Source organism: Chaetodon trifascialis, chromosome 10 (assembly GCF_039877785.1).
Source record: "Chaetodon trifascialis isolate fChaTrf1 chromosome 10, fChaTrf1.hap1, whole genome shotgun sequence".
NCBI classification, from domain to species: domain Eukaryota; kingdom Metazoa; phylum Chordata; class Actinopteri; order Chaetodontiformes; family Chaetodontidae; genus Chaetodon; species Chaetodon trifascialis.
In genome coordinates this window covers 21,257,138-21,269,745 of record NC_092065.1, presented here as the reverse complement: position 1 = coordinate 21,269,745, position 12,608 = coordinate 21,257,138, and the positions used below count along the sequence as shown (strand labels likewise).

At 44.1% G+C, this 12,608-nt stretch overlaps 1 protein-coding gene across 1 annotated transcript in view; it reads right to left on the bottom strand.

Annotated features, from left to right (window-relative positions):
* The window catches only part of znrf1 (zinc and ring finger 1), a 61,639-nt gene extending 50,224 nt beyond the window's left edge, over positions 1 to 11,415 (bottom strand). The window contains exon 1 of the mRNA XM_070972347.1: positions 10,178 to 11,415. Coding sequence (XP_070828448.1) covers positions 10,178 to 10,571 — 394 coding nt within the window. The 5' untranslated portion in view covers positions 10,572 to 11,415. The remainder of the gene's footprint in view (positions 1 to 10,177) is intronic.
* Positions 11,416 to 12,608: the final 1,193 nt, after the last annotated feature.

Sequence of the window (12,608 nt, the reverse complement as noted above, 5' to 3'; positions counted from 1 at the left end):
TTTGATTTGATGCAAAAATGAATCAGGATGTCTCTCTTAAATTGATATCATCAGACCACTGGACCAGACGCTTCCTCTTTTGTTAACTCAATGATGATAAAGACCTAAAAAGCCAGAAAGAAATCTCCAAATCCATGTTACTGTCGCTCTGAGACGGTTGGAAAGAAAAGCTTTTCATGTTCACAACTGCTCAGAAATTCATCATAACATGTCCTTGTGTTTCCAAGTTCCTCCACTGCCCCAAAGCAGCTAAAATACTGATACTTCATTACAAATGTTTTCTCTATGAATTGCAAAAAAATGAAATTTCCGGCTTGATTGCGTCTGTGACTCAGCAGTTTGTTCAGTCTACATACGTACATAACAGTGATCTACTGACCTCTAAACTAGATTACATCTTTCTGGTCTGTACTGTACTGTACTGTATAGTACTATGTGTTCAGTCCACAAGAATGATGTAAGCAACTGAATGACTAATCCACACCCTGAAGGATTCCCACAGTACATCTATCACGCTGGCACGATGAAGCGCAGAAGCATCTTGTTTGGCTGTCAGATAACAACAAAGAGGGAACAAAGGGGGAGTTGGCAAATGTGGCTGACTAAAGCATTGAAGTGGCAACTGTCTTTGTCCCCAGTGCTTGCTTTATATTTCAAATGTGTTACATTACAATCCAACCACAGAGGCTTAACTGATCGGAGAATGTGATTCAGTTGCTGCAATGAACGGATTCAACTCGCCCGCTTAAAAGTACTGTTCAAATGAGCAATCGATTAGTGAATTGACCCATCACCGCTGTTCAATCACGTTACAAATGGACCTGAGTGATGGCACCAGTTGTGGGTGCTGTGAGAATTGTGACTCATCCGCAAAGGCCTCCGCTGAACTGCATTGAGTTCTATTCTTTTCCGTCCTATTCAAACAAGCAATGTAATTAAGCGTTAAAAAGGCTCTTCCACTTGCAAAGTACCACTGGGGAACTGGCAGCTAAGGTGAACAGGGATTACACTTGTTGATCAGAAAAAGAGCGAAAATGCTGTATTGATTAAGCACTGATGCCATATTGACAGGATGTGTCAATAAAGAGGCAGGAGGGCGGACAGGAGGCCCGTCGATCTGAGGGATGATGGGGTTTGACTGATGGATATAATGATCACAGGCTTGCTCAAGCACTGGGTTGTACAATGCAGTCGATTATCTGTGTTTGGGTTGGGGTAAGATCTAACCTGTCTGTCTCTCTATCAATCTGTCTGCCTCTTTGTTCATATCCTCTGATTGACTGTCTTTTGGTACATGAACAAAACAACGTACCTGTCAGATGAGCTCCAGGACCCCTTCACTGACACCAACAATCATGCTCAAAACGTTTGAATATCACCTGAGTTTAAACTGGATTTGAACACCTTTGATTTCAAAAAAGGGAATCGGCTGCCATACCTTTTTCATGAAATTGGATCTTCAATGTTAAGACCACAGAAGCTGGACATGTCAACCATTTATCAGTATTAGCTACATAACTATTTCAACCTTTTCAATTCAATCAATTACTGTTAGCCACATCAAAAGTTCCTTTACATTTTTACATGTATTCATTACTGTTAGCTCACTGTTTCAACCATATGTCCATTAATTTTAGCTAATTTTTAACCATTTATCCATTACGTTTTAGCTTTTTAGCTTTAACAATTGAGTCAGGTTGGTAGCTACTACAGACCAGCATAACACCAATGTCTACTCCTATTTGCCTGTTAATTTTGTCATTATGTGGACATATTCTTTCAAATTAAATCAGAATTTGTATCTTTAAATTTGTATTTGTAAATTAGTTGAGTAGGGGTCCATGTATCCCTGGCTGAGAATCAGTGCTTTATGCTATCAGTTTAGGTTATAATGCTTCTGATCAGTGTGAAAAGGTGACTGAATTCAGTTTAATTGGCTTCACCACATCGCAGCTCTGTTTGTCTGCCTGCCGCTTCCTTCAGTTCCATCACAGTGATACCCCACTACAATGAGCTGATTTATTCTTCTGTCTGTTTCCTTTAATGATTCATTCACCCACTCTCTCTCTCTCTCTCTCTCTCTCTCTCTCTCTTCCGGGCTATTCATTCTGTCACATCTGTCAGTTTTTTCACATATTAATTATGGGGAGTCCAGCCTTTAGTGGCAGGTCTCCAGGTTCAAACCCTCTCAAAGTGGCCAGCCTTTCAAATTTCTCACTGACACTAGATGTGGAACATTGGGACTAATTAAAGCAATTAAGAATCACAAAAATCTTTCGCATACATGACCAAGGAAAAGCTATGTAATGTAACAAAGCTTGGTTTCTGTTACTTAACTTCGATCGTTTTTGGATAAAGTTTGAGTTGTACATTCTTTCCCAAACATAGTATCGACCAAACACTGATTTGTCAAAGATGTACTCCAGCCAAGCTGTAATTCATAGTCTACAGTAGCTTTGGCCAACACACATGTTGGTTTGCTCATACAGGCAACGCTCAGCTATTTACTATCGAGCCTTGCCACTTGCAGCTCTTCCTGTTTTCTCTGTTATGGAAACACCAGATTCTCATAAACCAACCACGAATATTAGGTTCCAAACAAAATTGAGGGATGAGCCAGGTGGTTAAAAAAACCATGATTCAGAGCTGCTGCACCAGTTAGGTTTCACTTCTGGTTGTGTGTCTGCATGAGACACTGATAGACGTGACAAAACGTTGGTATTTGACGCCATTCATTTCCATATCACTGCTGGTGTTAAAATAATAAAGAGGAAGAAGAATAGGGTTATATATTGTGATAGTATCGTAACAGGAGATAAGCACATCATCCCAGCTCTAAATAATAATAATAAAAGTCCCTCTTTGTCAGATGCAGAAAAATACTGGACTGCTGTGACACAAAGATGAATATTACTATTGTATGTCATAGAAACCCTTTCCCTGAACCTGAGAATCGGTATTTTACTTGAGTACTTGATTTAAGACTTGAAATGGATATCACATATATTTCTTTCATCACTGGAGCAAAATTATTTCACAGACACAACATTGAATTGGACTATGATTCCTCACAGCAGACGTATAGCGAGATGGAGACGGAACATGAGATAAAGCTGCTGTGAAAACATGAATAAATAAAAAATCCTCAAACTCATTCATGTTCCTGAACCCAACAACAGCCATTTAATGCGCCCCAGCGTGGTTTGTTTGACCTCTACCTGCACCGGACCAAAGATGGATGAGAGGAAGAGTCAAGTTGACTGCTGCTGCTTTCTGCATATGTGTGTGTGTGTGTGTGTGTGTGTGTGTGTGTGTGTGTGTGTGTGTGCAGGGGAGGATGCAATCTCCAGGCGAGACCACATAAGGTTACATTACAAATGCAACTGCAAGACTCTTACTGGTCTGTGTCGTGATTAACATTAGCCTAGTAAACGCATCTCTTAACATCTGAATGGATGTTCATCAGCACACATACCCAGACACACACACACACACACACACACACACACACACACACACACACACACACACACTCTCTCTCTCTCTCTCTCTCTCTCTCTCTCTCTCTCTCTCTCTCTCTTCTGCATTACCATCAGCCTTTGTCTTGAATTTTAAAGAGACAATCTGTTCTGTTCCTTTCGACGATGATTTTGAGTCTTCTTTGTCCTCCCCCATCTCTCGTCTACACACACACACACACACACACACACTGCCACGTTTCCATCATTTTTGGCGACATTACATAGACTAACAATGACCATAACCACTACTCGTCTAACCCTAACCCTAACCTCAACCGAAGTCTTCACCATAAAACTGAATGATTTACATTATGGGGACTTGCAATGTCCCCATAAGGAAGACAAGTCCATGTAATGTGACTGTGTAAACAAATTTATGTCCCCACAACATGAGTAGCCCATGTCCACATACACATGCATACGCACACAACAACCTCCCAAGGGCAAACAGTGGGAGACGCACCTGTGGCCTGCTTGATTAACAGCCATTTTACAGATGAGTGGAAAGACTGAAGCGTCAGTTCAGCAGCATGAGTGTCTTCTGAGAATGTGTGTGTTTGTGTGTGTGTGGGTGTGTGTGCGTGTTGTGGTGGGTAACTATGTCAACAACAGTTCCTCCCTACATCAACAGCAACCACTTAATGAATATGACAATTCAAGGGTCAAGGTCTGAAGATGACTTTTACTCTCCTTCTCACAAACCCTCCACGTGACAACATATTGGTACAGTCAAGCGTCTGAGCATTAAGGTTAATGAATAGATAATGATCAATTATAGTCCTTGTGCGTAGCAGCAGAAAGAATGTCGCTCTATAGACCGTCCTCTGTCAGAGGGTTATAATTGTCTTCCACATGGTCACATTAGCCTACTAGGGCACACCCTAGCCCCCTCTAACACTAACCCCAATGAAGATGCCATATTTCTAAGGTTTTAGTTGTATTCTGTGCTGTACCTGAATTATATTTACCACTGGGAGTGTACCATATCGTGGCAAGAAGTGATTTTCTGCATAGGAAGCACTATAACACACACACTCAAAATGCCTATGTTTCGCGTCGTTTACGGTTGCTCAAATCGATCAAACCGAGAAACCACGAGGAGCTTTTATCGAGTTACACAGGTTGTTGTCCATAACGGTGAAAAATGCACAAAATTGACCAGACAATGGCGGAAAAAATGGCTTGTTAAGTGTCTGCAGTCAAGAGGAGCCAAGTCAGATAATGGTTGAAATGATGTAACATTAGCTGTTGTTTTAAATCCATAGTGATAGATTTAAAGTAATAGCTACAAGCAACACTTGGTGGCTGACCTAACAAGTCAATCCGGAGCACCTTGGTGCCGAGGTTGAGGACCCAACTGCGAACAAAATATTTGCATGCCTCCATTATTTGGTCTCCTTTCTCTTGGTTTCTAGAGTAGAATGACATCTGAATGAGCAGGTAGGTGTTTTATCGACTCTGCCTCAGTAGCAGCAAAACTTTTCAGTTCAGTTGAATATCTTTTTCCCGTAATTTCATCTAAACTAGCACAGTAAGACCTTCCTTCCATCTCGTCCATTGCAGTTTTCACTTCCTGCCCTCCATCTGAATTTGATGTCTCATGACTGCAAACAACCTATTGTACCACCATGTCTCTACAGTAGCCCAGAGCAGACAAACCAAACACTGGTTCTACAGAGAACCTTTTATAGCCACTGTAGGTTTCCCTACACATCATTTGGTTGCAAGAATACTGACCGGCGCAATTCAAATTATTGGAATTTCCCCTTGCGGGACAAATAAAGGTATATTGAATTGAATTGAAATGAATTGAATTAATGCATCTGCAGCCTCACTCGATTTAATTAAGTTATCAAATGAATTGTTTCCTGACGGGAAACCACCACTCCGACCTTTTTTGCCCAACAACCATGCTTGGGACTAACTTGAACACTTAGGTCTAAACCATTACAAAACCCCTTTGGTCACGTATGTCTGACTCTGTACACCAAGCTTTCCTATTCACCACAACAATGACAGTGAATGATGATGGATGAAATACAGCAGCAATGAGGTAAAATCTTGATCTAGATCAATCAAATTTGACCAAGAGATGCTTCAGAGAAGAGGACCAACGTGCACTTTTGAATTTTCATTTTTCCCTGGAGCTTTTGGCTACAACCACAGTTTGTATCTTGTATCTTCTCCAACTGCATTGTAGTCTGATTCAAAGGCAAACATACACAAATAAATTCAGACAAATGACAATACAAAAACGTACCTTTCAACGCTGTGTGCACTTTCAGTACATTAATGGCAAAGATCAAAATAAGCATGATGTTCACTGTGATAAATGACTTTTAAATGTGTGCAGGTTAACTTGTGTAGCATTCAGAAATGGCTGTGAAAGACCAGAAAATGTATTATAAAATGTACAGAGCCATTGTACACTTGGAACAACAGTTGACACAAATGTGATTTCTCTACACTTAAAACGACACGATGTGGAAAGTAATGTCAAGGCACTAACTGAAATACCTGAAGCAAATCAAACATCTGGATAACTGTTGCACTTGTGCACTACTTTGTTAGGCTTTGCATGAAAACCCTATTTCCAAAGGGAGCGCAACATTTTCATGGTTCACAAAAGGGATTTATTCGAGCATAAACAAGCATGAAGCATCAGATATGTGGAGCTCTGCGTTTGTTGAAAGTGTGAGTACCGTGCCTGTTGTGGTTTTCATATTTAATAAAAGATTATCCCAGTGTTTGTGGAGGGAGATTCTCAATAAATAATTGATGGCTTTTCATTGAGTCTGTGAAAACAGGGGATTTTCCTATGTTGAACGATAACAAACTGAGCGTGTTTCTTGTGTCAAATTCACATTAGCCTGTCCTTCTTATAGCTGGGTGGGATCACAGCTGCATCTGTCCCAACAGATTTGGTTTGGAAGTGTCTTGAAACACCTCCCTCTCAGCCAGGTCTCTTTCTAGTTGTTTGCCATTTGAAAGGCAAACTGAAAAGCTCCAGGGTTTGGTACTACTCTAACTAGGTGTGATCATGCCTTAGTAATAGACCAAACCAGGCTAGAGAGAAGCAGCCGTCGGCCTTACAGACACAATGTTCAACTTGATCTTCAGAGTGTGGGTCTTCTATTTTAACACATACACTCCTGATGAGACCATATTTCTAAGGTTTTAGATTCTCTGCTGGTACTTATACCTGAATTAAATTTACCATTAGCAGTGTATCATATCATATCATTCCTGATAATACCAGTAGAATCTTACTATGATAAAAAAAAATTCATATCATGATTATGGGTGACGTAGTGATGTAGTACATATTACAACAAGCATGGCTGAAAGTGAAAGTAAAATCCCGCTCAGCAGCTATCGAGAGTTCATTTATTTAACACTAATGCATTATTCAGATATTTGACTTAAAGAAATATTTGAAAATCAAAAAAATTACATTGCAACTGCAGAATTTTTTGGTTTAACCTCCCTTGTCAGCAGTGGAATCAGCCAATGCCGAATATCTCAAAATACCAGATATCAGCCAAATTAATCAACTGACCGACCAATCGGTCTGCCATTAATCTAAATGATACAGACTGTTCTTCCAGATCTGGTTTCTCATTTTCGAGAGCCACTCCAACACATCCAGGGGCTGACGTGACAAGCACAGTTTAGCTAACGGACAACAACTGACCACTACCAAAGCTTTGCAGGTGGAATTCACTTTTTAAATGTTCTCCAGGCACTACGACGTGAACCTTATTTGCGAGATTTAGGCTAATTTGACAGTAATTCGGTTCACACCAGTGTCCCAGAGTTTCGTATGGGACAGACTGTCTTATAGCAAACAGCTCAGGATGCAAACACACTCCTACACTCCTACTGCACAGTGCCTGGAGAGTTGTCACATCTGGGATCATTTTCACTTTATTTCCTATGTTTGTGAGGCAGACAGCATAATTAGCACAATGCTGCTAGCTATTCTACAATATTCCTAATATGTATACAGTGATTTGACTTGCAGGACTGGCCAACGCAATGCATTCCCAGATGGCGAAGTTCTGTCATGCAGCTAAAAGTGAACCGGGATGAACTGTTTTTGACAGACTACATGCCTTTTCTTGCTGGAGCCCTTTGCAGTGGCGCCCCACTGTGCCAACGCAGCGGTCTCACTGAAATAAATGAGGAGCCTGGATTTTTTAACACGGCGTTCTTGTCCTTCCAAACGCATCCTAAGGCAGTTGGACTTTCGAGAAAAATACACTCATACTCTCATACACTGCTAGGAAACCCCTGTGAGAGGAACATTACCGGAGTCACAAGTGAAATAAAAGGTCAGGCTAAGCAGTCAGAGCAGAGGTCTAGATGGATGAAAGGGGGCAAAAACTCCCTATAAGAGCAACCAATCTTTTATTACAGCATTAAAGATGTGACATTTCGGTCAGAGTGACCTTCATCAGATCCTTTAGAGTGTGTATTGTAAGCTTATCTGCCTCCACCCTTGAGTGCACACATATTCCAACACTGAGAAACAGTATAACCGATTGAAGGTGCAAGTTTTCTCACAGAGACAGGAAGAGCATTGTCAGTCATGCCTTCTTCCCCCTCAGATGGTCCAGTTCTCGGCCCAGCACTTGTCACTCATCTTGATGGGCTGTCTCTCTTTTTTATGTGATCTTGCGTGAGGCTTAGGTGTGCAGCGTCTCTCTCTTTGAATGTTTAAATGTGTATTCTTTTTTCCTGCTTGCCTTCATGTCGGTATAACTTCCTGCAATGTGGCTGCTGCTAGCCTCACCTTTTTAGCCACGACGAGCTAACTGCTGACCACGCCCATATGACCGTCCCATAGCAGTAGCACACCCAAAAATGTCTCAACTTTGCTTCAATGCTACTTTGAGTCCAACAAGGGGATTTAGTCATAAACGTGCAGGTGATTCCTCTATATCTACTATTTCCCGACGGCCTCTGTTTCTAACATGTGCACCTTCTTAAATTTTTGCGATCTTCCGCTGGCTTCCCCCTCTCCGACTCTGTTATCTCCACCCACTGACACGAGAGTACATCAGAGTCACTAGGCAATGTAGGCAGAGAAAACAGCTGAGATGTTGACGTCCAACTTGCTGTTCTCCTGCTGCGAGCCAGTCAGGGCTTTGGTAATGAGAGCCTGGGGACCTGGCTGAGCCTGCTTTGTGTGTGTGCACGCATGTGTGTGTTTGAGAGTGTGTGCGAGAGAGAAGGAGCGTATGTATAATCTTCCTCGGGGACTATTGCTGAGTGTTTGTGCGTGTTTCTATATGTGCAGTTGGATGAGAACCAGCTGTGGCCATGTGGCGAAGGATTTGTCTGTGTGCGTGCGTGTACCTACATATATGTGTTTGTGTGTGAGCAGGTGTAGGCGTGTACTCGATGGCCTGACAGCTTCAGTCACACACAGAAACATATTGTGGAGCGAGCGGTAAGCTGATGATAAGCATGAACAACCCGCCTCAACCCTTCTCTTCATCCTCTCCCTCCCTTCCTCTTTTCCTCCTTCCTTCTGTGCCTCACCTTCCTCCATCTCTTTTCCTCCTTCCTTCTCCCATTTCTCCTCCCTCCCTTCCTCCTCTCTAATCGCCAGGCTAATTGACTCAGCCAGATTTGGCAGGAGGCTTATTAGTGTCATTTCACACAAGGAATGACCTATGCAGACAATGCAGCGGTGACAGTCAAGACGGAGCACACCCTGCAATGTTATGTTCACCAAATCCAATTTTTCTCACTCACACACACACACACACACACACACACACACACACACACACACACACACACACACACACACACACACACACACACACATTTCCCTCATTTGATAAAATGACCTTTTGACAGCACTTTCATGTGAGTGTTTGACCAAAACTGGTGTTTGATCATTCTTAGATTTTTTACTGAAGCTGTAGATTTCAAAGCCTTCAAGCATTGAGTTCAGAGGCTGATTTCTATCCAGCCCCCCTGTTTTCTGCTGGTACCGTGTCGTTTACCCACCTCAGCCAACACAGGGTGACAGCCACAGGGAAACGTATTGTTTTACACGCAGGTCAGCTATTTTCTGTTTAAGCCTAAAGCTACCTTTTTCTGTGTTTTGGCTGTCTTTCTCTTCCTGAGAGCATCCTCAGGCTGGCCGAAACTTCCTTTCACAGCAGTGAGATTTAATGACACCGCATAGGTGTCATTCCTACCTGTAGGTAAACAAGGTGTGCGTGATCGTAGGTGTTTGTCTGTGGGAGCTGCTGTCCTGGGGATTACATTTTATGTGTTTTTTCTTATGATTAATCCTTCAGTGTCACCCAGAGTTTACCTGATATGTGCGTGTGTGTGTGTGTGTGTGTGTGTGTGTGTGTGTGTGTGTGTGTGTGTGTGTGTGTGTGTGTGTGTGTGTGTGTGTGTTTGTGGCCATGTATTACTCAGATTGTGGGGATGTAAATCTGTTGGCAGTCACATTGTGGGGGAAGAAAAGTCTCCACAGCCTGAATCATTGAATTTTAGTGTGAAGTCTTGGGTTAATGGTTATGATAAGTCTATGTGGTGTCCCCAAAAGTGATGGGACACAACTGTGTACCTGCGTGTGCGCGCGCGCGTGTGTGTGCGTGTGTGTGTCCAGAGTAGACTGTCCTTACCGCTGTGCGCGCTGAACCAGCGGGGTGCGATGTGCAGGGGCAAGGTGTCAGCCAGCGACCCCCGGGACCCCAGATAGAGCACCCCGTCCGTGTGGTGCCCTCCGCCCCCAGTGTCCTGGTAGCCGGTACCGTGTGGGGCGGCGGTCGTGCCCCCTGACCCCCCTCCGGCTCGATCCGAGTCCGTCCCTCTTGGGGTGTAGAAGCCGAAGGGCACGGCGGGACTGTGATCGATGCCCATCCCGGCCACGGAGCTCACCGAGCGGCTCCTCAGGCCCATGGTGCCGCTCGGCCGGTAGTGGCCGAAGTGGGCCGAGGGTGGCACCGCGCTGTCATCCGTAGAGACACCGGGAAAAGCACCCCGGGGCCGACCCGCTGTGCTCTGCTTTCCCCCCATGCAAAGCGGGAGGCAAGTGGGTGGGGGTTCTGGGTGGAAACAGGAGGGGGCTCGGCTCGATCCGCAAAGGGGAGAGAGAGCCGAAACAGGCTGTCGCCCCCCTCCCCTCGCTCCTGTCTGTCTCTCGGCCTGCCTGCCTGCCTGTCTGTCCGTGTGTCTCAGCGGGCTCGTCAGCTCTGACTCTCTGCAGACGCAACAGCCCGTTTCCCTGCTGAGCGGAACATGAGCCCGCCCTGACGTCTGGATTCACCTCAGCCGCAGACCAAACCTCGACACAACCGGGGGGATGGCTGACGAGCCGAATGACGCCGAAAGCCCGGAATGACAAACAGATGCACGGCGCGCTCCCCTCGCTCTTCCAGCTGATTAACACGGCTGTATCTTTGCAGGCGGGACGCGGCAGCAACACGTTTATCCCGCCCGGCCCGGATCACAGCAGCACCGCAGTGTTCACTCCGCTGCTCGCGCCTCATCTGATTTCAGACATCGTGACAACTGTTGCTGTCTGTCTGACCGCCAAAAAACGACGATCTGTCTTTGACCCCAAAAGAAAAAATAGATAAAAATGACGTCGCCGTCCGCGCTTGTCTGTCCGGTCCGGTGGTCTCCAACCAGCGGTCGCTTTGTCCCCGCAGATCGGGGTCACAGTGAAGCCGCTCCCCTGCGCTCAGATGGGCGCTCCGCTGCTCTCCGCTCCGACGCCGCCGCCGCTGCTGCTGCTACTGGCCAGACAATGGAGGCGCTCAGTGCGCAAGCTCGGATCAGAAACACAGACAGGACAGGAGACAGTGCTGGGAGAAGTCACACAGCCTCCACTTTGTTTTAGCTCCCAATCACAGGCAATGGGCTTGAACACTTTCTGTAACGTTACCATAAAGCTCGTTGGATCATGGGAAATTTTAGGTTATGACAAGGTGTGACTGTGGACAGCAGGTGGGCCCAAACTGAGCCTAAATTGGATCTTGTAGTTTTTACCATGACATCAAAAACTACAGACAGGACTTCATTTAGAAATTATATCTAAAAACAAGAAGAGGATTATGACCAAATGCGACACACAAGTGTTTCTCAAAAGCATTTTTGTCACTTTTAAACACATTTCAATGTGCATTCTCACGTTGTACACAGAAATTCAGTTAAGGTTTGGAAAACGTTCTCGTGTGAAGGGTCATGAAGCCCCTCTCTGTACTCTGTTAATTGATAATTAGAAATAGATCTTGTCTTTACCCATGATGCATCAGCCAGCGTATTGCTGTCATTTAGTTATGCACAGATTTTCCCACCATATGCTAAATTATTGGGATTACTGGCTCACATGTTTTGTTTGGGATTATTTGGTCTAATCCTGTGCATGTGTGTGTGCGTGCGTGCGTGTGCATGTGAGTGATTAGGCTGGTTTTATTCTGTCTGGCTCTTTGTTTCTTCACAATAACACACAGTCAGTCTTAAACTACAGTCTTCTTGGCCTCATTACCCAATAAGGTAAACTGGGGTAAAGTACTTACTGCAATAGGTGTTAATCTATCCTGCTATAATGACAGGAGGCCTGTAAATGGTCCCCTCGCTGCTCCTCAGGCATGGAAACACTCACACGCACAAACAGCCACACACATAAACCACACACACACACAATCAACTCAAATGGTTCTAACATAAATATAAGACCACTGGGAGAATTATATAAGCCTGCAGGGCATCTCTGTCATCTAGTGGTTCAATTTGAGTGTTTCCTGCCATTATTGCAAGATGTACAGGAGCTCTGAGGGCTTACCACACAATGAAAACATCCAAGGACACAGACTAAATCCTGGAATTAATAAAAGTGGGTACAGCTCGAACACTTCCGCAACAGTCTTTTGAAGTAATAAGAGAACTTTTATGTTTTATGTCACAAAGAGGAGGAAAAAAAATATGAGCATGAGCATCTTAATAACAGTTAAATGCACCTTCACACAATTTAAAGAACAGCCTTGGATTTTAGAAATACTGAGGTCATGACTCCAAATCACCCAGCAGAATAGCATCAAATCTAGAAAT